Source organism: Myotis yumanensis, unplaced genomic scaffold (genome assembly GCF_028538775.1).
Source record: "Myotis yumanensis isolate MYYU_CA2020_CCGP unplaced genomic scaffold, mMyoYum1.0.hap1 SCAF_10, whole genome shotgun sequence".
NCBI classification, from domain to species: Eukaryota; Metazoa; Chordata; class Mammalia; order Chiroptera; family Vespertilionidae; genus Myotis; species Myotis yumanensis.
Genome location: NW_027223761.1, coordinates 6,830,111 through 6,854,474, shown reverse-complemented (window position 1 = coordinate 6,854,474; position 24,364 = coordinate 6,830,111). Strand labels below are relative to the sequence as shown.

Genomic DNA, 24,364 nt, shown 5'->3' with positions numbered 1-24,364 from the left:
ATATCTTTCCTCTGATTGGCTATCGAAGAGCAGGCGCTTGAAGTTACGTTGAGCGCCGCCATGTTGTATCGGAGAGGCCAATAAGCGAGGACTCCGAGACACTGGGGGCGGGACATCCGGGGCGTGGTTTAGGGAGCGGCTTGGGGCCGGCCTCCGCGGCGGGGTGTGTGATGAAGGTGGTGAGCCTCGCTGGTGGCGGAGGTTCCGTGCGGGACTTCACCCAAGCGGCGTTATTTCATCCTTACAAAGCCCTGGGACGGTTATGACCGCTTTACCAGTGGGGGCTGAGGCACGGGCTTGTTAAGTTTGTCCACGCCCTAGACCTGCGAAGTGCGGCTCCCTGAACCCAGTCCTCTAATGACTCGGGAGCCCGGCCCTCCCCAGCCACCAAACCTGCGTTTCCTTCGGGAACGGGTGTGGCAGGCGACACCGGAGACTGCGGACGCGGAGGCGGCCCTGAGGCCTCCTGTGTCTGGGAGCAGGGGGCGGGGGGCTGGGGGGGCTTTGGAGGAGGCGCTGTTGTTGCTGAATGCGGGTGGGAGCTGAGCCGGCCAACGGGGGCAGAGAGCATCCCGGCGTGTGTCCTCCCGAAAGGACCGGACAGGCCACGGGTGCGGGCCCGGGGCCATGACGGAGCTTCCAGCCAGGTTTGCGGGGTTCAGGCCGCGGGCTGGCGGGCTCCAGGCTCTCTGGGAGGATCAGTGGGTGAGCTGGGGAGCCGCGGGGCCTGGGGGAGGCTGGGTTAGGGGTGGCCCTGAGCGCAGTGGTTAATGTGTGGGTCCGGGAAGCTGTGTGGTGTCACAGAATCCTCGGGGCTCGCCGAGAGGTGGGGTTCGGGAGATGAAAGGGGGTGCCTAGCCGGAGGCTGGGGAGTTGGGCCTTGTGGCCGAGTGTGTAGGGGACCATTCCATGGCCTCCGGGCCCAGAAGGATGAGCAGGACAGGGAGTAGGATGAGCCCGGGGTGGGACATGGTAAGGCGCCCCGGGCTGGCCACTGTGGGGACAGGCGTGTGTTCAGAGCTCCGAGAGCCTGAGCTGGAGGGAGAGGTGGGGAGCGAAGAGGGAGGCGGCTGCACCCCACTTGCACCAGGAGACAGGAGGTCTGGAGCTTGGGGTCAGCAGCTCGTGTTTATTAAGCTCCCAGATGTAATCTCACAGCATCTGAGATGCTGATCATTAGTCCTCTCCACTGTACAGAGAGGGAGCCGCTCGGGACAGGGACGCCGGGTCGCAACAGGTCCCCGACGGGGGCCTGGACCAGATGTCGGCGCCCGCCTGCTGCACCCTCCACGGGAAGGGCGTGGCTCACAGGTGCCCATGTCTGCCCTCTCCCGGACGCAGGTGGCCATCCTAGTTTGGGGGCAGCTGAGGAGGAGGCTGAGGGCCAGAACATGGAAGGCCGAGGAGGAGGGTGAGCCCCGGGCTGGGCAGGGGCCCTGGCAGGTCTTTTCATCCTTGTGCCACATCTCCACCCACAGGTGACAGGAGGGCCCGACATTGCCAGGAGGGACTTGGAACCCTGGTGCCCGAGGTGGGCTCAGAGCAGGGTGCAGCTGCAGCTCCGGGCCTCCATGGCCACCAGCATCATCCTCAGGTTGCGCGGCGAGTAGGGTGGGTAGCGGATGGAGTAAATCTTCTCCATCCCAGGGCCACGCAGCAGGCAGGCGCGGTGGTGGGAGAAGGTGTCGAAGGAGAACTTGCCGTGGTAGCTGCCCATGCCGCTGGCCCCTGCACAGGGGCACAGAACACGGCAGTCAGGCCCTCAGTGGCCAGCTGAGGCGACATAAGACAGGTGTGGGCTCTGCCAATCACGCAGTGCAACCTGGGTGGGCTACTCCCCCCCCTAGAGCCTTGGTCTCCCCATCTGTAAAGTGGGCTGGCTCATCATGAGAGACTGGGTGTTTGACCTATGGCATGTTAGGACCTGGCAGAGCCTCGTGTGGCCGGGGCAGCAGGCAGGGGAGCCGGAGAAGAGGCCGGGGCAGGACCTCGGAAGCTGTCAGGCCCTCAGTGGCCAGCAGGGGCCTGGCTTGATCCTGAGGGGCCTGGGAGCTGTGGGAGGTTTTCACTGGGAGTAAGTAGTAGGATCAGATTCACTCCCAGACAGACCCGCACACACATGTCAATGCAGAGGCAGGTCTGGAAGGTTCTGGTGCCATCAGTCCAGTGAGGTAAGAATTCAGGGCTCTGCCAGCACCTACCCACTCCTCCGAAAGGCAGGCTGGCGAGGATCAGGTGCATGAAGCCGTCGTTCCCACAGAAGCCCCCGCTGCTGGTCCGGGCCAGCACCTGCTTGACCACCTGGGAACAAGCAGCAATAAGGCTGAGTGGCTGGGCAGCAGGAGGCCAGCCTGCTGCGCCCCCACCCCCGTCCCAGGGGCTCTGTCCAGCCCATTAGGGCCCCAGGAAGGGTCTGAGGCCACCAGGTGAGCCGAAGAGGGTGGTGGGACCAGTGGAGGGCATTGTTTAGCAGCCTGCCACCAAACTCCCAACTCAGGGCATGTTTCCGAGCATCTGCTCTGGTGTGAAGGGTGCTGGGGACACGCTCAGGCCCCAGGGGGAGGTGGGAACCAGCGTTTGCCTGGGGACATGCAGAGTTCAGGGAAGGGAGGTGCCCCAGGAGAGGGATGTGATGTGCCTGTGGTGTCTCAAGGGGGGCAGAAGTCATTCAGGCAGAGATGAGAAAGGGGAGAAAGTCCCCCCTCCCCCCAGGCATTCGGGGAAGGAGGGGAGGCTGAGGGACAGGGAAGTGGGGGTTGGAGACGCTGTGATGTGTGGCACAGGGCGGTCAGACACAATCACGTGATCAGATTGGTATTTTTAGAAACATGAACTTGGCCTTTGCTTGACTTTAGGAAGCCTTTTCCTCTTCACTCTGTAGGCTTATTTGAAGAATAAGAGGGAACAGGTTAATAGTCCCTAATTGTCATTATATTCCGTTCCAGTGTTTGACCCTCAGGTGACAGCTGGGTCAGGCTTGTCAGTGGTGGGCAGAGTGGACCCCCCCATCAGTGGGCTCAGAGGTCAGTTGAGACCAGCAGTCACGACCCAGAGGGTGGAGTGGGGGGATGTCAGTGCTTCGAGAGGAGTAAGAGTAAGTCATCTGGGGGAGTCGAGTGCCTTAGGGTCCCTGCGTCCTGGGGCCCGGCCTGGGGAGTCAGAAGCTTGGAAGCCTCTTCCAGGTGACCCCCATTCCCAAAACCCCGTGTGGCTCTTTCTTATGTGAACATAATCCCGATAAACCAGGGCTCCTGGAGGAGCGGCTGATTGTAGGGCTGGTGGATAAATTAGGAGGTGAGCCAGAGGCGCCTTGTAGACCCGGAAAGGAAGGAGGTGGAGAAAAACAGGATGGGCGGGTCTCGGGCCCAGCAGCTCCAGGCCAGAGGAGCCGGCTTGGATCCTGGGGCAGAAAGAAAAACTGGCCAATCTGAGTCCAGTGTGGAGTCGAGTTAACTGTGATGCGCCTATGTCCGCCCCTTAGTTTTGACCAATATCAGGGCCCTTCACTGGGGAATTGGGCGTGTGGTATATGGTCCCTGGGCCATCTTTGTAACTTTTCTGTAAATCTAGTTATTCCAAAATAAAGAGCTTATTTTAAAAAGCATTGTCAAGTATGCAAGGGGTCTCATGAGAGCTGGTTGAGGAGGGAGGTGTGCTCTGAACTAGGGGGTGCTACCCTTGAGGCGCTGGGGCGGGAGGTGAGGGGCCAGGAGTGGGGTCCAGGGCCCATTCTTGGCCTCTGTGTTCCGGTCCTGCACCCTCCCCACTCCTGCCCATGTGTGTGCCTTCCATGAGCTGGGCACTGAGAAGGCACACCAGCCACCAGGCTGAGATGGAGGCAGGGCTGACCGAGGCGGGCCCTGGACGCTGGAGAGCGTGGCCTGGAAGCAGGGGAGGGATGTGGCTGCTCCCGAGGGAAAGGGCAGAGACAGAACCAAGATTGCCACCAACCAGGAATTCCCGTGACTGCCAGAGGGGCCAGAACTCCGGCCTCCCTCCAGGTCCCTTGGTCCACTGCTGGCACCTGCCCCACCGGTCTAGCCCTGCCCGGGCCCACCTGGCTGCTGTTGGAGAAGGTGTACAGGGCCAGGGGCTTCTCCCGGCGGTTGATGAAGTCGATGGCCTCGTCCAGGCTCCTCACGGTCACGATGGGCAGGATGGGCCCGAAGATCTCCTCCTGCATCACCGGCTCCGTCTCCTGCACGTCCACCAGCACCGTGGGGGCTGCCCGGGCACAGGGGACGGCTCAGCCCCAGGCAGGGCCCAGGCACCGGGCTCCAGGCTCAGGGATGTTCTAGGGAGGAGTCTCCCCACAGCCCTGAGAAGTGACCGGGAACCCCGGGTCCCAGCTTTGGTCCGACAGTCTCAGGGTGACCGGATCTCAGACCCCTGGAGCCCAAGGTCCCAGGTCCCAGCCGGGGGGAACAGCAGCGTCACCAAGTTGTGGGGCCCAGAGGCTGGGGCTGCTTTGTAAGAACAGCCCAGCGGGTGCACAGGCCGGGAATCGAGGGCCCACAGGACCCGGGGTCACGGCTGTGGAGCAGCAGATGCTGGGGCTGAAGCTGGGGATCTGCGTGTTCGGGAGCCTGGACGCTGGGCCCAGCTCCGAGAAGCAGGGTCGCGGCAGCAGAGCCGAGGACCTGGCTGGGCTCCATCAGTGGGGCCCTGGGAACCTCAGGGCCCAGACTCGGCCCAGCTGTGGCCTCCAGCAAAGAAGGGCCTTAGCCCGGGGGTCCTGGGGTCGGGAGAGCGGGACTCACCGATGTAGCGGTCGCTCTCCTCACTCTGGCCCCCGATGGCCACGCGGCCACAGCCCAGCAGGCCCCGGAGCCGCTGGAAATGCTTCTCACTGATGATGCGGCCCAGGTCTGGGGAGGCCCTGGGGTCCTCGCCGTAGAAGCGGGTGATGGCGCTCTGCAGGGCGGGCACCAGCCGCTCCTGCATTTCGGGGCTGCACAGGACGTAGTCGGGGGCCACGCAGGTCTGGCCAGCGTTGAAGTAGCGAAACAAGGCCACTCGGTTGGCCACGGTCTGGGCGTCGCAGTTGTCGTCCACGTAGCAGGGGTTCTTGCCCCCCAGCTCCAGCGTGACGGGCGTCAGGTGCTTGGCGGCTGCGGCCATGACAATCTTGCCCACTCGAGGGCTCCCTGTGCATGAAAAGAACCCTGAGTGACCTTCGTTCACCTGGACCCGGTGGGATGGCCTTGGTTTGGGGACCAGGATCCCTCAAGGGGGGTTCATTTCCTGCCCTGTCTCCCTGGACTGGGGGTCGAGTCCGGGGGCTGCCAGGCCTCATTTGGCCTTCCCTTGCCAATCACTGCACTAGCAGGACCTTCTGCATGGCCCCTCCCCCCTCCCCGCTTCTGATTCCTGACTCCCCTCTGCAGGTGTCTCTCTCACACGCTGCCCTGCACTCCTCACCACTTCCCCATGCTCCTCTGGAACCCTCAACCTGCCTTAGCTGGTTTGGCTCAGTGGATAGAGTGTCGGCCTGCAGACTGAAGGGTCCTGGGTTCAATTCCAGTCAGGGACACATGCCCGGGTTGTGGTTGTGGGCTTGATCCCCAGTAGGGGGCGTGCAGGAGGCAGCCGATCAATGATTCTCATCATTGATGTTTCTATCTCTCTCTCCTTCTCCCCTCCTCTCTGAAATCAATAAAAGTATATCAAAAAAACAACAACAAAACACCCCTCAGCTCTGGCCGGTTTGGCTCAGTGGATGGAGCATCAGCCTGCGGACTCAAGGGTCCGAGGTTCGATTCCAGTCAAGGGCATGTACCTTGGTTGCGGGCACATCCCCAGTGGGGGGTGTGCAGGAGGCAGCTGATCGATGTTTCTCTCTCATCGATGTTTCTAACTCTCTATCCCTCTCCCTTCCTCTCTGTAAAAAATCAATAAAATATATTAAAAAACAAACAAACAAACAAAAAAACCCTCAACCCTCGGTGACTCCTATCGCCCAAGGCCGAGGCCAGAGCCCAGCTGCAGCTGCGGACATCTGGGTCTCTCCTCTCTCTGAGTTGACCTGGCAGCCTTGCCGCCTTCAGCTCCCACTCCTCCCTCCACTCCTGGCTTGTCCCGACCTCTCCTCTGGGGTGATCTCCTGGGTCTCAGTGTCCTCCTCCTCTCAGCCTCCCCTGACCTGACGCACGCCCACCCCAGCCTTGGGCCTCTCCTGCCCACACCTGGCCCAGGGCCCCCTGCTGCCTTTCTGTGGGACTGGCCCCGGCCTCACTGCCTAAAACTCAGCCACTGCTCTGCTCTTGGCTCCTTCCGCTCCCTCCCCAGGCTTCTCCCTCAGCTCCTCCTGTCTTTGCAAACATCTCCTTGTCTCTGAGGACTCCTGACCCCCCAACCTCCCCTTGTTGAATTCCACTAAGGCCTCCCGACCCGTGCCCTTGGGGTGCCTGGGCAAAGGCTTCCGTGTGTCCTCTAGACAGGCCAGTGACTTGGGGATGGTTCCAGTCTACAGTAGGAACACCAAGGCCTGGCAGAGTGGGCTTGGCTGGTCTGTAGGCCTCTGTGCCGGCTGCCTGGGGACCTGGCCTGGAGCCAGCCTCGGGTCTGCCTGCCTCTGTACCCTCCGTCCTGGGGGCCAATGCCCGAAGCCCATCGAGCTGTGTGGCATGATGGTGGAGGTTGGGTTGGCACCCTTCCAGCTGCCTCTTTCTGTTCCTCCCACCCCCCAAAATTGGCAGGAACAGCTGGCCCCTCTGCTTCCATAGTCCAACCCTGGCCAGTGGGTGATCCAGGCTGGGCACCGAATCTAGGGGTCTGTGCCCAGGGGAGGGGGACCAGTCCTCCCGAGGGTCCCCGGGTCCAGGGCTGCTCCCAGCCTCCTCCAGGAGAGAGGAGCAAGCTTGTCCTGCAGGCCAAGGGCACCGCTGGGCACTTGACCCCCTGAGTTCTCGCTGTCCATCTGGCTTGGTACTTGTGGCCTCTCTCAGGGTTGGGGGCAAGACCCCTCAAGGTGGGGCTAGGTGCAGGCCCCCACCCTCCATCCTGCCCCAGCCGCCTGCAGCAGGCTCCTCACCCGTGAAGAAGATGTAGTCGAACTTGTGCTCCAGCAGCTGCCCTGTCTCCTCGGGCCCGCCCAGCACCACGGCAAAGCAGCTCTGCAAGAGGGACAGGCAGAGGGCTCCCCCTGGGACCCAGCCCGGGACTGCTCCCTCCGGGCCTGGCCTGACCGGGAGTGCCAAGGCTCTAGGTGGGCTTCATGGGGGTAAGGTGAGGTGGGGAGAGGGGCCTGGCAGGGCTGGTGGGAAGGCTGAGGCCACGGTTGGGGGTGTAGGGACCCCCCAGGAGACAGGCTGCTCAGAGCACTGCCGTGGTTGCCACCCCTCTGTGTCACTAGGAGGGAAACTCAGGCTGAGAGGGGTGGTGACTTGGCCATGGCCACTCGACCCACAGGAGGCAGGAGTGAGGTTGGAACTGGGTCCCGCCCAGCCGATGGGGCCCGCCTGCTCTGCTCACCCGGTCCAGGTATCGGGGCATCACCTCGACCAGGACCCTCTCAGTGTTCTTGCTGATCTCCGAGGGCTTCAGCACCACGCAGTTCCCTGCAGGGCAGGGCAGGGCAGGGCCAGAGGTGGGCGAGGGGGAGCCATGCCAGGTCTCTATTCACTCCTCACACCTGCAGGACAGGTGTCGCCCTCACTCTACCTTCAGGTGAGGAACCTGGCTCAGAGAGGTGACATGGCAGGCGCAAGGCCCGGCAGCCTGGGGATGGTGAGCCAGATGCCAGCCAGACTTCCTTAGCCGCCTGGTGCCACGGCTCCTCCCTAGCTCTGTGGGCCCCGGGAGGCCATGAGGGAGGGGCCGGGTGGAAGGTGGAGGCTGGGCTCTCACCTGCGGCGAGGGCGCCCACCAGGGGCACCAGGGTCAGGTTCAGGGGGTAGTTCCAGGGTGCGATGATGAGCACCAGGCCGAAGGGCTCCTTCCGGATGAAGGCGGAGTCCAGCTGGGTGGCCTGTGCCGGGGCCAGCGTGGCGGTGAGGGGTGAAGGTCTGAGACTCCAGCCCCTCAGCACCACCCTCCTCCCCAGGGGCTGCCCAGTAGGAAGCCCCCCACCCGGAAGCCCCCCGTGCCTGCCCTAGCCCAGGCCTGCTCACCAGGTTCTTGGGCACGGTCTCATCCTTCATCCAGGCCCGCAGGTTCCTGAGGGCCAAGTTAATCTCGCCCTGGCTGATGCTGATCTCAGACACCTCCGACTCAAAGGCTGACTGTGGGGGAGGGGCCGGGTCAGCAGGCGGCCAGAGCCCTGGAGAGGGCACAGCCTCCTCTAAGCAACCCCTGCTGTTGTTTACTCGGCCACTCCTTCTCTCCGTGGTCAGTGAGGGCCGACAGTGTGCAGGGGCCATTCTTGAGCCAGGGATGCGGCCGTGGACGAAACAGACAGAAAACCTGCCCCTGGAGCTGCCATCGTGGGACAGTCAGCAAGACAGTGACAACACAGGCAACTACAGTATCAGGAGTTGGTGCAATGGGACGATGAACAGGGTAAGGGGGATAGAGACCGCTGGGGGGTGTGTATGTGTGTGTGCACGAGTGTGAACACGCGTGCATGTGTGTGCAAGTGCATGAGTGATGTGTGTAAGAGTGAGTGTGTGAATGTGTGCATGTAGGTATGTGTTTGCTCTGTTTAATACCGAAGGTTGGTGCTGGGCTCTGGGATGAGGTTACATTTGAGCAGTGAAGAAAGGGAGTCAGGGAGCCCATGAATATACGGAGGCAGAATAGTCTAGGCCAGTGGTCGGCAAACTGCGGCTCACAAGCCCCATGCGGCTCTTCGGCCCCTTGAGTGTGGCTCTTCCACAAAATACCACGTGTGGGCGCGTGTACAGTGCAATTGAAACTTCACGGCCCATGCGCAGAAGTCGGTATTTTGTGGAAGAGCCACACTCAAGGGGCCAAAGAGCCGCATGTGGCTCGCGAGCCGCAGTTTGCCAACCTCTGTTCTAGGCAGAGGTCACAGCACGTGCAAAGGCCCTGAGGTGGGCACAGGCCTGCTATGTTCCTGATTGGCCAGGAGCAGAGTGGGTGAGGCGAGGGGGCCAAGCAGCCGGGTGAGGACTGTCAAGCAGAGTAGGGACAGGAGCTAGCTTATGTTTTAACAGGATGGTCTGTGTGTCCCACAGTGGCCTGCTGTGTGCATATCAGTCTGCAGGGGACACTGGGACAAGCATCCCAGGGTAAATGCCATCAGTTCCCACAACCTAGGGGCCAGGCATCACTGTCAGATTTCCAGGGCAAAAGGGAGGAGAGACATCTCCCTGGTCTCGGCCTCCATGTGCCTGTCCTGCCCCTACCAGGGAGGAGAGACCCCGTCCATGGGCGGCAGGCTGCATGAGGCCCATTGTCAGGGACACCAGAGCCAGGCTGTCCTGATGCCTGAGACTTGGTCATCACAGCACAAGCTCCCCCCTGCTAGAGGGCAGGGCAATGGTCCAAGGGGTGCCAGGCTGGTGTGAGGATGAACTGAAGGCCAGAGGTGGGGATGCCCTGCTCAGGGACACTCAGCAAGCAGGTGGCAAGGCCAGGGCCAGGGCCAGAGCTGAGCCAGCTAGGGCTGTAATTCTTTATTGTTTCAAGTATTACATACGTCTCCTTTCCCCACCATTGACCTCTCCTGAGAGTAGGCTGTTTTGAGCCAGGGCTGTGTGTCCTCTCTGTGCCTCCTCTAGGGGTGACCGAGTGTGGCCACCCTGCCTGGAAGGCCCTTTGGTGTTAACTAAGAGGATTCATGCGGAATAGGGCAGGGCAGGTTTGGGGACAGAACTTGCCAGACGAGAGGGAGGGACCAGGTGAATTTTCTGGGCTCCTGCTCCCTTTGTGGGGCCGGGCTCCTGGGGCCTTGAGGAGCTGGGATGGGAGGCGGGAATGCAACCTGAGCCAGAGGGAGAAAGGGACCAGACAGACAGTCAGCTCAGGTCTCCGCGGAGGGGCAGCCGGGCCAGCAGGTGGGTGGAGGCAGAGGCTCAGTGGCGGTACCAGTCCCCGACCACGCCCAGGGAACCGGACACTCCCCACAGGGCGGCGAGGCCAGCCCCTCGAGATGGGGAGAGCGGAGGAGCAGCGTATGGACGGGAGCCCTGGCTTCGTAAATGGGAAACAGATAATTCCAGAAAGGGTGATGAGGGTGCGGGGGGTCACCTGGCTACGGCACTGGTAAAGAGAAGGTTTGGCAACACCGAGAAAAGGAGCAGGTCTTAGCAGGAGCCCACATTCTCAGACAAATCTTTGTGGCCAGTGTCTGCTGTCCCTGTGGGGCGGGGACACCTCATCCATGACTCCAGGTGCTCCGAGGCGCGCGCTAGTCTCGAAGTCTGTGACTGCTCCAGGGACAGGGCAGGCACCTGGCTGGGTGTCTGGGAAGAGGGCGAGTCCCAAGGAGGCTGCCGAGGGACCCCTGGCCCTGCCGGCATCCGGCATCCGGCATCCGTGCCTCTCTGTGGCTTGAGTGGAGCGGCTGTGCACTGGGAAAGTGGGGGAGGGAGGAAGGGCAGGGTATGGGCTGGTTGACCCTGAGGGTCTGAAGCAGGCCCAGAGCAGCAAGGGGTGGACCCCAGGGGTCAATGCAGAGTCCCGTGTGTGGCTCAGGAGGTCCCAGGCCCTTCCTTGGACATACTCGGGCTTAGGACTAAGACAAGCTCAGGACAAGCCAACGTGGGACTGTTGTTGTCCCCTGGGGACAGGAGGTGACCACCAGGGCGGGTGGGCAGCCAACAAGCACCAAGCACTGAGGTCCCCTCCCAGGTGTTAAGTATCAAAACACCACTTCACCTCAGCTAGTTGACAAGGAGCCTCAGGCCTGGCTCTGGGGGCTCCAGGTGGTGAGGGGCTGGTGGGACGAAAGGGGTGGGTCTGGACACTGTGGCCTTTGCAACATGCATAGGAGTCATTTTTCTAAAGGACCCGCTGGATAGCTGTCCCAGAGCAGCTAAGCTGGTGGGCCTGTCAGCTGAGGAGGAGGGGACTGCCTACAGGAAAATGCATTTCTTGGAGTCCAGCCATGGCTGCTGCTGGAATTGGGAGGGGCTGAGCCCCAGGCCTCCAGGGTTTGGACACTGTACCAAGTGAAGCTGAAGTCCTCCAGCCCAAGAGGTCCTGCATGGTGTGGCCCACGTCCCTGGACCCCATCTTTTGTGTATCTCTGCTGGCCTCCTTGCTGCTCCTCAAGCATTAACACACTGTGGACAAAAGGGACCACATGCTGACCTGACAAGCTCAGGGGAGGCCTGCGTGGCAGTCTTGCAAACTCAGAGACCTAAAGTAACCACAAAGGATGGTCTGAAATTAAACCTTAAAAGCAGTGAGGGTGGGCAGTTACATCCTAGGCCGGTATCTTCACTGATAAGGTCAACCTTTACCTTAACTGAGCCTATCTGTCTTTTTGCATCTATGATAACAGACCCTTGAAATGTCTGGGTAACTTGTAACTTCCCTTTTTCTGGAGCCCCTGGGGCACAACCAAATGTGCTGGGCACCAGGACAGATACCACAAATTCCTTTATTATCATGTTAATTGTTCCTGTACCCACCTAAGTATCCATCATTTTACTTTTTGTCCAATCCCAGGGGTTTCCCCCCTCCCACTTTGCTTCATTCCACCTCCTTAATCTATCACCAATGAATTTCATGTAACCCACCTACAGCCCTCCTTTGATTGCAATGTATAAATACAGATGTAACCCACCATTCTCCGGAGCATTATCTCAATTCGTTGAGGTTCTGCTTCCTGGCATATGTCGAAAGTTTGGCTCAAATAAACTCACAAAAATTCTTTACAGGTTCCACTGTTTGTTTTTACGTTAACAACACCAAGCACCTCTGGCCTCAGGGCCTTTGCACATGCTGTGCCTGCTGCCATTCTCCCCTATATCCACATGGATCCTTCCCCCTCCTCCTTTTTGTCTCTGCTCAGATACCATCTTCTCAGAGAAATCTTCCCTGACTCCCAGTATAAAGCAGCACCCTGATCCTGGCCCTCTCTCTCCCTTTCAGTGGTTCTCAACCTTCTGGCCCTTTAAATACAGTTCCTCATGTTGTGACCCAACCATAAAATGATTTTCGTTGCTACTTCATAACTGTAATGTTGCTACTGTTATGAATCGTAATGTAAATATCTGATATGCAGGATGGTCTTAGGCGACCCCTGTGAAAGGGTCGTTCGACCGCCAAAGGGGTTGTGACCCACAGGTTGAGAACCGCTGCTCTAGCTAGTCTCTCCATGCTGTCACCATACTATGTGATTATCTATTTGCTGTCATGTTTGGTCAGAAGGCCGGTTTGCTGGGCACAGGGACTTTGTTTTATTCTCTGTTGCATTTCTAGATCCCAGAACAGTACCTGGCACATAACAGGTGCTCAGTAAATAGTCAAGTGATGCTGGAAGCTAATTCCAGCCTGTCATAATAAATGCAAAAAGTTCATCAAAAGGTTGATGGGCTTCTATATTCAGCAGGACTGAATACATATTGTTGCCTGCTGGAATGGCTGAAAGCATTTCCCTAAACCTAAAGATTTGCATATATTATTACCTGCTACCAGACAGCTGAGGGCATTTCCCCAAACCTGATGCCTACTGTATATGAAACCTTAACCTTCGATATGTATATCTGCTTTGCTTTTGCAGTGGTTCTCAACCTGTGGGTCGCAACCCCTTTGGCGGTCGAACGACCCTTTCACAGGGGTCGCCTAAGACCATCCTGCATATCAGATATTTACATGACGATTCATAACAGTAGCAACATTACAGTTATGAAGCAGCAACGAAAATAATTTTATGGTTGGGTCACAACATGAGGAACTGTATTTAAAGGGCCAGAAGGTTGCCCTCACTGGTTTAGCTCAGTGGATAGAGCATTGGCCTGCGGACTGAAAGGTCCCAGGTTCGATTCCAGTCAAGGGCATATACCTTGGTTTCGGGCACATCCCCAGTAGGGAGTGTGCAGGAGGCAGCTGATTGATGTTTCTCTCTCATTGATGTTTCTAACTCTCTATCCCTCTCCCTTCCTCTCTGTAAAAAAATCAATAAAAAATATTAAAAATAAAAATAAAAAATAAAGGGCCAGAAGGTTGAGAACCACTGCTCTAGGGCAATTTGTGTTAATAAAGACCGAGGGGTTCGGAGATTCAGAGAACTTGGTTGCTGAAGCTAGTTCTCCTCTGGGAAGGTGGAGTCCAGCCATGGCTGCTGCTGGAATTGGGAGGGGCTGAGCCTTTCAAATTTATATTTCATGTCTAGTCTCTTTATTAATTTACACGCAGCCCTTCTCCAGATTCCTGAACCCTTCTAGATGCCGGATAACCCCCGGCAGAGTGAAAGAAGACCCGAATGAATGGATGGATGGAGAGGACCAGGTTATGGCACAGGCAGAAGGGTGGAGTTGGATGGGCTTTTAGTTTCACTTCATAGAGGATGAAGCTGTCACCAGGCCCCTTGTCCCAGCTTTCTGTCCCCTGCCTGCCTCCCGCCACCCCTCACCTTGCGCAGGTCCTGTGCCAGCGCCTCCTGCAGCAGCTGCTTGTTGTCCTGCAGGAAGCGGCCCAGGCCCTTGAGCTGCGCAGCCCGGAACTCCGCCGGCCGCGTCCGCCCCGAGCTGAAGGCCTCCCGCAGCCGCTGCAGCGTGTCCTCGAAGGGGTCCATCCTGTGAGGGCAAGGGGGAGCATGGGCATGGATCCCCACCTTCTCAGGCGCCTGCTTCACCCCCTCCTGCATCCATGTGGGCTCACAGACACCCTCACTGGACTCAGGTGTAACCCCAGAGGGCCAGGGCTGGCCATGTTTACACACACACACACACACACACACAGCACACACACACAGCACACACACACACGCACATGCACACAGCACACACCAAATGCACAGACAGCTCCCCTTGGTCAGTGGACAGGGGAGCCCTGGACCCTGAGGACTGGTGTGGGCTTGGGGACAGCTACTCCACAGCCCCTAAGGGTGGGCAGGCAGCCAGGGACCAAACAGAACTTAGCCCCAAGCCCGGACCCCACCCCTTTCCAGTGCCCCTCCTGGGGACGGGCTGGCCTCACTCGGCCAAGCCTGGAGTGGCCAGGAGTTTGATAAGGAGAAGGCAGGCCACCAACCGCCACCACAGCCACCGCATGGGAACGTTCCAGACACAGAATGCTCTGTTCCCGACCCCCACCCCCAGCGGGGGGGCATTGCCAAGGGTGGCAGTGGCTCAGAGGGTGACAGAGAGAGGAGCCTCCTCTCCCTGTTCCAGAAAAAGATAGGGAGAGAACGGCCTCCCAGAGGCTCTGCTGCCCACCCCAGTGGGGGCAGCTGCTGTGTAGGAGGAGCAGGGAACAGAGGGGACGAGGGGTTGAGGGGCAGTCACCAGCCAGGGCTGGCAGGTGGAGTAGAGGCCCGCCATTCCCCCAGGGCCCCACCTGTTTACTTGATGGAGGAGCGCTCTGCCGCACATTCGTTTCTTGGCCTGGTGCCAAGGACCCTGGGGACCCTTTCCTCCTGCCCTTCTGACTTCCTCCTTTCAGGTCTCAGCTTGCCTGATGCCTCCTTCAGGCAGCCCACCCTGGTTACTCCCTCCCACACCTCACAAGGCCCCTTGGCTCTGCTCCCACTGCACCGGGTCACATGTGTAATAAATACCCAGTTTCATCCTGTCCTCCTCCCTGGATCTCCCCCTCCTTCCCACCCTCTCCCCCCACTAGACTTAACTCATCGTTGGGGGTCCTAGCACCCACCAGCTGGCGCGGTGTTTATCAAGAGCGAGTCCAGTCTGAGCTCAGGGCCGGAGTCAGTGCCTCCAGGGCTGCCCGCTCTTGTGCAATGGCTGCTGTCACAATGCGTTCAGCTTTCTAGAAACTCCATGGCCAGAGCCTGCTGCAGCCAATAGGATGGCGGCCCAATGGGCCTCTGTGCTGAGAGCCTGGCTGGAGCCCTCCCCTGCCCACTGGGTGTGACTGGGCCCAAGCTGACCCCACAGGCCTCTGGCTCTGGTTGGGAGAAACGGGGCAGTTACCTCGGGCACCATGGCCCTTAGAGAGGGTGGCGGTGTGGCAGAAGGGGAGGTGCTCAGAGCCCCTCTCGGCCCCAGGCTCCACTCTTTTTCTGGGAGGAAGGCACCTGGCCCTGCGGAGACCCAGGAGCAAGAGCCTGCGGCCTCTGGATCCGCATCTGGGCTGGTGTCCCCGGCTCTGCCTCTTAATATTAGGCCTGACCTTGGGCAAGACACTCACCCTCTCTCTGCCTCGGTTTCCTTGTCACAAGGTGGGGATGAGAGAGCGCTTGCTGTCCTCCTGAGGGTTAACGAAGCGTTTTCCTGTGAGCAGGGAGCGCCCAGCTCCTCCCGCCCCTCGGTCCTGCTGTCACTCAGACTTCTGATGGGGGCTGGGGCACAGCACCCCACCCTCTCCTGCCTCCCAGGGTTGTTTGCACTTTCGTTAGAGCCTTGGCAGAACCCACAAAAATGTAAGGCGCGGCACCGGGCACTGGAGTGGTGCACTTCAAGGTGAGGGTGGGAGCTCTGCGGGGGGTAGGGGGGCGGAGGGGGGGGAGTGGAAATCTGGATGGAACCTTCCAGCAGCCTCTCTTGGCAACACTGAGGCAAACTCACCCAATATTGCCCCCTGCTGGTTGGCCCCCAGGAGCTGCCCGCTGGGGAGCGAGGAGCTGGACACAACCAGGCAGGCATGGAAGCCAAGGCTGCCTTCCACCAGGGTCTGGGGGGACCCTGGGTCTGTGACCTCGCAAAGGACCCAGAAATGACAGGGTCCCCCAAGTCCACCGCCATCCTGGGCACATCTGAGCTGCTAAGTTCATAAGAAAGTCAGATTCCACCCTGGCCATTTGGCTCAGTGGATAGAGTGCCGGCCTATGGAGGGTCCAGGTTCGATTCTGGTCAAGGGCACATACCTCGGTTGCAGACTCAATCCCTGGCCCTGGTCAAGGCCTGTGCGGAAGGCAACCAATCAATGTGTCTCTCTCACATGGATGTTTCTCTGTCTCTGTCTCTCTCCCTCCTACTTTCTCTAAAAATCAATGGAAAAATATCCTCAGGTGAGGATTAAAAAGTCAGGTGCCATCACCTGCGCCCAGTGACTCATTTAACCAGGACAGCTGGGAGGGGCCCCCGTTGCTCTCCCCATTGGAGGAGATGGAGATCAGGCACAGACAGCAAGGAGCCTGCCTGGGGCCCCATCCCCCACCGAGGCTGGGTGGGGAGCAGGGCAGCCTGACCCTGGGGAGATGGGGCACCTTGGCCGGCCTCAGCTGCAGACCCCGGACCAGGTAGGCAGTGGGTGTGGTACCCAGCCGGGGTGGGAAGGTGTGTTGTCCATATCCTGCTCCCTTGGCCGCTGGCCCCTCACTGTTCCTGCCAATCCCCACTCTGCTTCCCCTCTTGCCTCACCCGAGGTCCCGGGGCTGGCAGGCCAGGGCTCCCGGGGGCAGTGTGAGCAGGCTGAGGGTCACCCACTCAGCCGTTTCTGTCCTGGACCTGCCGCTTCTGGGTGTGTGTGGGGGGCGAGGGGGTGGGGGCGGGGGCAGGAGTTGCTAAATCGCTGGATGGTGAGAAGGGACAGGCCTGTTTCCCTGGCCTGGGACCCAGGGAGGACGAAGCAGGTCCCCTTAAGGCCACAGGCCTGGGATTCCTCTAATAAGAATAACCAGGGCCGAAACCGGTTTGGCTCAGTGGATAGAGCGTCGGCCTGCGGACTGAAAGGTCCCAGGTTCGGTTCCGGTCAAGGGCATGTACCTGGGTTGCGGGCACATCCCCGGTAGGAGATGTGCAGGAGGCAGCTGATCGATGTTTCTCTCTCATCAATGTTTCTAACTCTCTATCTCTCTCCCTTCCTCTCTGTAAAAAATCAATAAAATATATTAAAAAAAAAAAAATAACAACCAGGTGCTCACCATGCCGAGCTCTGTGCCAGCCTGGCTGTGGCTAGAGCCCGGTGCCCCTCAAGGAAGCTGAGGCCCAGGAAAGTCACATGGGCTTGAGGAGGGGGATGGATGGGGTGGGCACCCAGGTCTGCTGGCTCCGAGGCTCCATTGCCAATCTCCCGCTCCGAGACGCCGGGTAGGTGGCACGGCCTCTCCGGGGCTCGCTTTCCCTGTCTGTGAAGTGGCGGTGGCACCTGCAGCTGCCCCGTGTGCTGCTGGGAGGTCCTGTGTGCAGGCCGAGCCCTGAATGCCCAGTGACGACGTCGCTGAGAGGCTGTATTCAGACTGTGAAGGGCAGCTGCACAGGGGCTGTGGGGGGAGACGCTGGAGCTGGAGCCCGAGGAGAATGGAAGGCAGTGTGGGCGCCAGGGAGGCCAGGACTTCCACCTGAGACCCAGGGCGGGGTGGGATGCGTTGCTGGGGAAGATGACCGAGGTAACCATGGTGGCTGGGGACCCTCTCAGCTGCCAGAGGTGACGGTCACGGACCAGCCTCGAAACTCCTGATTCCAATCTGATCTTACCCTGGATTTCCACAGGCCCTGAAGCTCTGGGCAGCTGCCCCTCCCTTCCTTGAGGGCCGTGGGGTGCTGGGACCAACCCCAGCCCCGCCCACGAAGAGGCTGCACTGGGCTCCAAATGCCTGCTTGACCGCCCCCCCATCCCCCCAGGATGGGGTACTCTCCCTCCTGGGAACGCCAGGTCCAGAGCTGGGTCCCTGGGCTCCCTTACAGGATGTGTAACCCCAGAGAGAAGAAGGGTGGTGGCCCAGCTCAGACAAAACGAGGTGCCTGCTGTCGGCCTGGCCTCAGGCTGCCCCCCACCCCCATCTCTCCTCAGCCCCTCCCACTCCCCTTTAGATCTCAGCAAATGGTCGTCCCTCCCTTCTTCCCCTTTCTCCCCAGGCTGGCCGAGGCGTTCTGAGGACAAAGCCGGTCTGTGCTTGAGGCCGGGAGTGGCCTGCCTGCCTGGGCTGCCAGACCGGGATCCTGAGCCAGCCCACCAGCCGGATCCCTGGCCCCGACTGCTCGCTGTTCTCTCTCCGCCTCCCCAGGACACGGTACCTGAGGCTCTGCCAAGCTGTCCTTCCTCCTGGCGTCCTGCTGTGTGGCCAGCCTGCCTTATGAAATGTCCAGGGCTGGGCCTGCCCTGGGGCGGGGCCGCTCTGGCCTGGAGCCTGGGCTGAGATTCGCGGCCACCTCCCTCCCTGTGCCCAGAGAGTGTGACCCCTGCTGGACCCGAGCTAGATCCGGGCCAGAACGGAGACTTCCTCCCCTAAATCCCCACAGAGGCTCTTATCAACCCGCCAGGCGATGGTTCCAGACAGGCCCCTGCCCTTCCCCGGGCGGCGTGCACGGCTTTCCCCTCACGTGTCTGGGACGGTCCCACCCGGCGTTCCCATCCATCCTGGCCCGCCTTATGTAACTCCTTGGCGACGTCCACGAATCCACATCCCCTTGCCACTGCCCAAGGCGCACTTCACCGGTAAGTCTCCTTAATGAACCCTTGAGGTAATGAGGGGGTTGCCAGCCTCCAGGCGGTGGCTCTGAGAATCATGCTGTGGGGTGGGGCCCAGTGGCCCGGAAGAGGAAGGAAAACCCTGCCCCCCACCCCCCCACCCCAGCTCACCCGAGTCTCAGTTCCCATCTGCAAAATGAAGAGGCAGATCCCGAGATGGCTGGAGTCCAGAAACACAACCTCAGGCCACACCCTCTGTGTGTCTGTGTCAACACCAACACCTCATCTAGCGCCCCTCACAGAGCCTGGCCTTTTACACGGAGGAAATGGGGTCCCAGAGAGGAGACAGGGCTTGACCACACAGGGCAGGAGTGGCAGGGCTGGGACCCACTCGGGAAGCGTCCATTCCTAGGTGTCCCCTCCCACCCCCGGGGAAGAGCAGCGCCCTCTGCCCTCCAGGGCAGCTGTGTGATGACAAGTGTCACCATGGTGGTTCCTGGGCTCCCGCTCCTCAGGTGCCTCAGCGCTGCCAGGCACCTGTCCTCTGCCCTGCCCTGGCCTCCACCCCCTCACACCTGTGGGAGCCAACACAAAGGGGGTGATTCTCTGGCAGCTGCTGGTGTCAGACAGGCAGGGGTTAGGTAACAGGTGTGGGGGCAGGAACTTCCTGTGCCATCACCCTGTGCCAGCTACCCTGGACCTGCTGCCACTGTCCCACTGCCCTTTTGCCTTGGTGCCCTGGATCTGCCTCTGATCCTGGCCTGGGGCCTGCGGGCCGCCCCGCCCCTGGGAGAAGCTCCTCACCACCCGCACCCTCCCTGCCTACCTGGGAGGGCAGGAGAGGTCTCCTGGCCCACACCTGCTCTGGAGGCTTCCGGAGTCCTTAGCCACTTGGGACAGGGGTCAGGGCCTGCAGAGGCCCCCGTCCTCTGTGAGTGATGGAGCCCCCAGCCGCTGCCTGTCACGTGGCTCAGCATGTGACAGCCCAGCCCTGAAGTCTGGAGCCGAGCCAGGCAGAGGCAGAGGCAGAGGCAGAGGCAGAGCTGGCTCTAGGTGGGGCTGGGCTAGGGCTGAGCCTGGCAGCCTTTGGCTAGGAATCAGGCTCAGAGAGGGACAGCCACTGGACTAAGGCCACACAGCAAATCAGGGACCCAGCTGGGGAAGTACTGGTGAGTAGGAGGGGTGTTGCAGGATCTCGAGGGGCCCCTTCCTAACCAGGGATCTCCCCCTGCAGGGGCTACTCCTGAACTTGTCATGAATTCAGGGACACCCTGGAAGGTCCCCAAAGAGGCCTGACCTCCTGGCACCGGGGTCCTGACTGGGGCTGGCAGTGAAGCCCCCAGTCTGAGGGGCACTGTTTCTTGGGGAGAAATAGGGGCCAGTCCTCTCCCCTCTCTCAGTTGGATGCCTCTGTTACGGATGCGACAACAGGCTCAGAGAGGAGCAGAGACCAGGCCAGGGCCACAGCGAGAGGGGCCGCCGGGGATTCTAGCCCAGCCAGGCCAGACTTGCCGGCCCTTGTTTAGGAGCTAGGAGGGGAGGTCACCCCTACTCCTGGGAGCCCCTGAGCTGGACATCTGGGTGCCAGGCACTGGGCAGGGTCCGTGGCACATCTCGGCTCAGGGACCTCCCCGCAGCCTGTGATGATCACCGTCCCCACGGCATTTCGTTTTAAAAAGTGGTGAGACCCGCCTCAGTGCAGGGAAGTGGTGTCGGGCGAGCGTGCAGTGGGCCCAACAGACCACAGGAATGCACATGTAACAAGGTCAAATACTCAGCTGTAGGGTAACCTCTTTTTCAGGCAGGGCCTGTGAGGGCCGAGAGAGAAACCATGCAGCATTGGGAAATCAGCGCGCAAGAAGCAGCTGCTATCCGCTGAGCGCGCTGAGCGCGTGCCGTCTTGCTGCTGGGGTGGGAATGGGAGACGTTTGGGACACGTTGGCGCTGGTGGGCCTTCCACGAGGCAAACCACCGCTCCCCTCCTACCTTTGCTTTCTGGTTGTTTCTTAAAACACTGATCCATCTCCTCTCGGGAGGAAGACACCAAACCTTCCTTCTGGTGGGAGCTACAAAACCAGTGAACCCAACAAGCCCTGTCCCTTCTCCCCCTGAGCAGGCACGCCCCCCGGAGACCTTTACCCTTCCTCGTACAGCTCACGGCCACTCAGGGTGACCCACACTTGGCAGCTTGAAGCCCACTCACTGGGCCTGTGACTTCCCCCTCCCGCCCCGCCCAGTGGCGTGCCCGACCCCGCCATGCCCCCATGCCATGGCTCTCAGGTGCAACCTCTAGGGCAGCTCGGGAGCTTGCTGGCCTCTTCCCAGGCCGCCCGTCTCTCCTCCCTCCCCCTCTAGGACTTTTGTGGGCTTGACCTCTTTCCGGTGTGGTGACAACTAATAATGTCCCCTGTCCGTCTCCCTCCACAAGAGCCACCCCCAGGTCTGCTCTGCCTCTAAGTGCTTCTTGTCCTCGGCCGCCAGCCGGTGCCCCTCCGTCCTGGACAGCGTGCTTTTCCGCTTGCTCTTATGCTGCAGGTGAGGAATACTGTGGGGTGTGCCCAATAGTTGAGGTGAAGGGGCTCCCCACACTAAAGCCCAGAGGAGACCAGGCTCCCAGCTGGGAGGATGCCCAGGGATCCTGCTTCATGGTGAGGGCCCTTCCCAGGCCTGTCCCTCCCTGGCTTGTCCTGGGTTCTCTGTTGGAGGAGGCGGAGGAGATGTGGCTGCCAATCCAATGCACTTGGCTGAATCATTTCTTTCCTAGTGGCATCAGGCAGCGAAGCGGACAGAGGGGAAAGGCTCCTTTACGGATCAGAGATGCTAGTCTATACCCAGGCCCCAGGGCCCCTTTCCAATATGGGTTTAGAGGGGTGCCCTCCAGGGAGGAGCAAGCGGTCATTCTTGGTGTCTTCCTCACTCTCGTGCAGAGCCTATGGACCCGGCCTCCCAGCCTCTGCTCCATTAAGCCCATGCCCTGAGGACACACCACCTGCCTCCCAGCCATCCTCCTGGACGCAACTCCTGCCGCCGGATGAATTCTACAGGACCGCATCCTCCAGGGCATCAAAGTCCGCTGCCCCCACATCAGCCCCGTGGCCTCCTGTATCTCCTCACCCCTCCCCACCCGGCGCCATGGCCACGCCCTGGACTTTGTCATCACAGGTGTCCATTCTCTGACCATGCCTCCAGCCTCCTGGCCTCCCAGCACCCACTGCATCCCTGACCCTCGCCTCCTCCTTGCCCCTGGACCTCGGGTCCTGCCGTCTCTCCCGCTCCTTCCATATGCCCCACCTCTAGGCACCACTGGCATGATTCCACCTGTGTTGTTTACCTATATCTGCACGTGGGTGTGGTCTGGAGAAAGTTCCACCAGCTCTCAGCCTGAAGCCTCTGCAAACGCAGGCACTCCATACCCCCAGCTCTCCGCCCTCCCAGCAAGGCTTCTAGGATAGGGACCTGTCACCCCTTCGCTTGCCCATCCATCTCCCCACATTTACTGAGCACCTACTAGCGTCTGACACAAGCCTCTGCATGAGGGATACATGGGGAGCAGTCGCCTGGGGGACAAACAATTAAACCACAGAAAAGTAGTCTACACTCTTCTCCGAAATGGTTGGGCCAGTTTACAGTACCACTAAGTGCACAACAGTCCCCTTTCTTCTACCGTGAGGCCAGCACTTGTTACCTCTTGTCTACTGGATGACGGCCATTCTGACAGGTGTGAGGTCTATCTCACTGTGGTTTTGATTTGCATTTCTCTGATGATTAGGATGTTGAGCACCTTTTCATTATGTATCTGTTGGCCATTTGGATGTCTTCTTTGGAAAAAATGTCTAGTTAGTTCCTCTGCCCATTTTTAAATTGAATTGTTTTTTGGGTGTTTTTTTTTTTTTATTGAGTTGTTTGAGTTACTTATAAATTTTGGATATTAGCCTCTTATCTGACACATGGTTTGCAAATATTCTCTCCTACTCTGTAGGTTGCCTTTTTTTTTTTTTTTTTTTTTTTAAGAGAGAGAGAGAGAGTGGAAGGGAGGAGGTGAGACAGAGAGAGAGAGAAACATGGATGTGAGAGACTTGATTGGTTTCCTCCAGGACACACAGGCCAGTACTGTGAATGGAGCCCACAACCAAGGTTGCTACCGAGGTATGTGCCCTTGACCAGAATCGAACGCGCGACCCTTCCGTCCACAGGCTGATGCTCTCTCCACTGAGCCAAGCCGGGTGAGCTTCTTTGTATTTTTAAAAAATATATTTTTATTGATTTCAGAGAGGAAGGGAGAGGGAAAGATAGAGACATCATTGATGAGAAAGAATCATTGATTGGCTGCCTCCTAGGGGTCAAGCCCAGAACCCAGGCATGTGCTCAGACCGAGAATGGAACCAAGATCTCCTGGTTCATAGGTTGACGCTGAACCACTGAGCCACATTGGCTGGGCTTGCCTTTGTATTTCTATTGTTTCTTTTGCAGGGCAGAAGCTCTTACATTTGATGTGATTCCACTTGTTGGTTTTTTTCTTCTGTTATTTGTGCTTTTGGTGTCATATCAAAAATATCATTGCCAAGGCCAATGTGAAAAGGAATAAAGGCAATCTCATTTATTTTATTTTAAAATATACTTTATTGATTTTTTACAGAGAGGAAAGGAGAGGGATAGAGAGTTAGAAACATTGATGAGAGAGAAACATCGATCAGCTGCCTCCTGCACACCCCCTACTGGGGATGTGCCCACAACCAAGGTACATGCCCTTGACTGGAATCAAACCTGGGACCCTTCAGTCCACAGCCTGACGCTCTATCCACTGAGCCAAACCGATTAGGGCTAAAGGAAACATTTAAAAGGGAGTTGGGCCCTGACTGGTTTGGTTCAGTGGATAGAGCGTCAGGCTGCGGACTGAAGGGTCCCAGGTTCGATTCCAGTCAAGGGCATGTACCTTGGTTGTGGGCACATCCCCAGTTGGGGGTGTGCAGGAGGCAGCTGATTGATGTTTCTAACTCTCTATCCCTCTCCCTTCCTCTCTGAAAAAAAAAATTAATAAAATAAAGCAAAGAATTCTGCTCTATTTATAAAAAAATAAAAATAAAACGGAGTTGGAAGCCCTGCTCTCATGCACTACCACTCACCACACCTTGCAGACTCCAACAGAAAGAAGCCTACCTTGCTACTCTAGTAGGAGGAGGGGAGATTTTCTCCTTGGTTAGCAACAGACCTAGCCAATGAGAAACATCCATGAATCAGCCAATGGAAAGCTACTACACTTTAGAACTCCCAGTTTCTTCCAATGGACATCCTATATAATAAAGAGGTAATATGCAAATTGACCCTCACACCCTTGTGTCACAAGATGGCAACCCCTTTTCGTCACAAGATGGCCAGCAGGGGAGGGCAGTTGGGGGGGACCAGGCCTGCAGGGGAGGGCAATTGGGGGCGATTGGGTAGGCAGGAGAGCAGTTAGGTGTCAATCAGGCCAGCAGGGGAGCGGTTAGGGGGTGATCAGGCTGGCAGGCAGAAGTGGTTAGGAGCAATCAGGCAGGCAGGCAGGTGAGTGGTTAGGAGCCAGCAGTCCTGGATTGTGAGAGGGATGTCCGACTGCCAGTTTAGGCCTAATACCGCAGGGATTGGGGCAAAACCGACAGTCAGACATCCCCTGAGGGATCCCAGATTGGAGAGGATACAGGCTGGGCTGGGGGATAACCCCCCCCCCAAGTGCACGAATTTCGTGCACCAGGCTTCTAGTCCTATATAATAAAAGGCTAATATGCAAATAGACCGAACAGTGGAACAACCAGAACAACTGAACAATCGGTCACTGTGATTACACTGACCACCAGGGGGCGTGCGTGGAACATGGTGGGCGTCAGCTGCAGCAGGATGGTGGAGCAGGTGAGTGGGGGCACCAGACCAAGGTGGGGTGCCAGTTGCTGTCATCAGGGTGAGCCTCTGGTGGTTACTGAAAATTATTTGCTCCTACGTGCCACAG

General features: G+C 59.0%; 1 protein-coding gene and 1 long non-coding RNA gene across 9 annotated transcripts; one reads left to right on the top strand and one right to left on the bottom strand.

The window, feature by feature from the left end:
* Window positions 1–1,109: 1,109 nt before the first annotated feature.
* Window positions 1,110–18,477, bottom strand: ALDH3B1 (aldehyde dehydrogenase 3 family member B1). Of its 8 annotated transcripts, none has more exons than XM_070427668.1 (12): window positions 17,991–18,477; window positions 15,223–15,305; window positions 14,728–14,863; window positions 13,487–13,649; window positions 8,112–8,222; window positions 7,849–7,969; window positions 7,474–7,559; window positions 7,034–7,115; window positions 4,761–5,147; window positions 4,058–4,224; window positions 2,202–2,301; window positions 1,110–1,728 (listed from the first exon to the last, which is right to left on the bottom strand). In XM_070427668.1, exons 4-12 carry the CDS (start codon window positions 13,646–13,648, stop codon window positions 1,538–1,540), a joined length of 1,407 nt encoding a protein of 468 aa, XP_070283769.1. In that variant the 5' UTR covers window position 13,649; window positions 14,728–14,863; window positions 15,223–15,305; window positions 17,991–18,477; the 3' UTR covers window positions 1,110–1,537. The 8 variants fall into 8 exon arrangements, with proteins under 8 accessions (XP_070283769.1, XP_070283771.1, XP_070283767.1 ...); XM_070427670.1 differs by having other exon boundaries at window positions 15,223–15,282; XM_070427666.1 differs by lacking the exon at window positions 14,728–14,863.
* On the top strand, window positions 17,996–23,049 carry LOC139018831 (uncharacterized). The gene is made up of 3 exons (XR_011472948.1): window positions 17,996–18,411; window positions 20,813–20,919; window positions 21,312–23,049. It is a non-coding gene; the product is annotated as an uncharacterized lncRNA (long non-coding RNA).
* The last annotated feature ends 1,315 nt before the right edge of the window (window positions 23,050–24,364 follow it).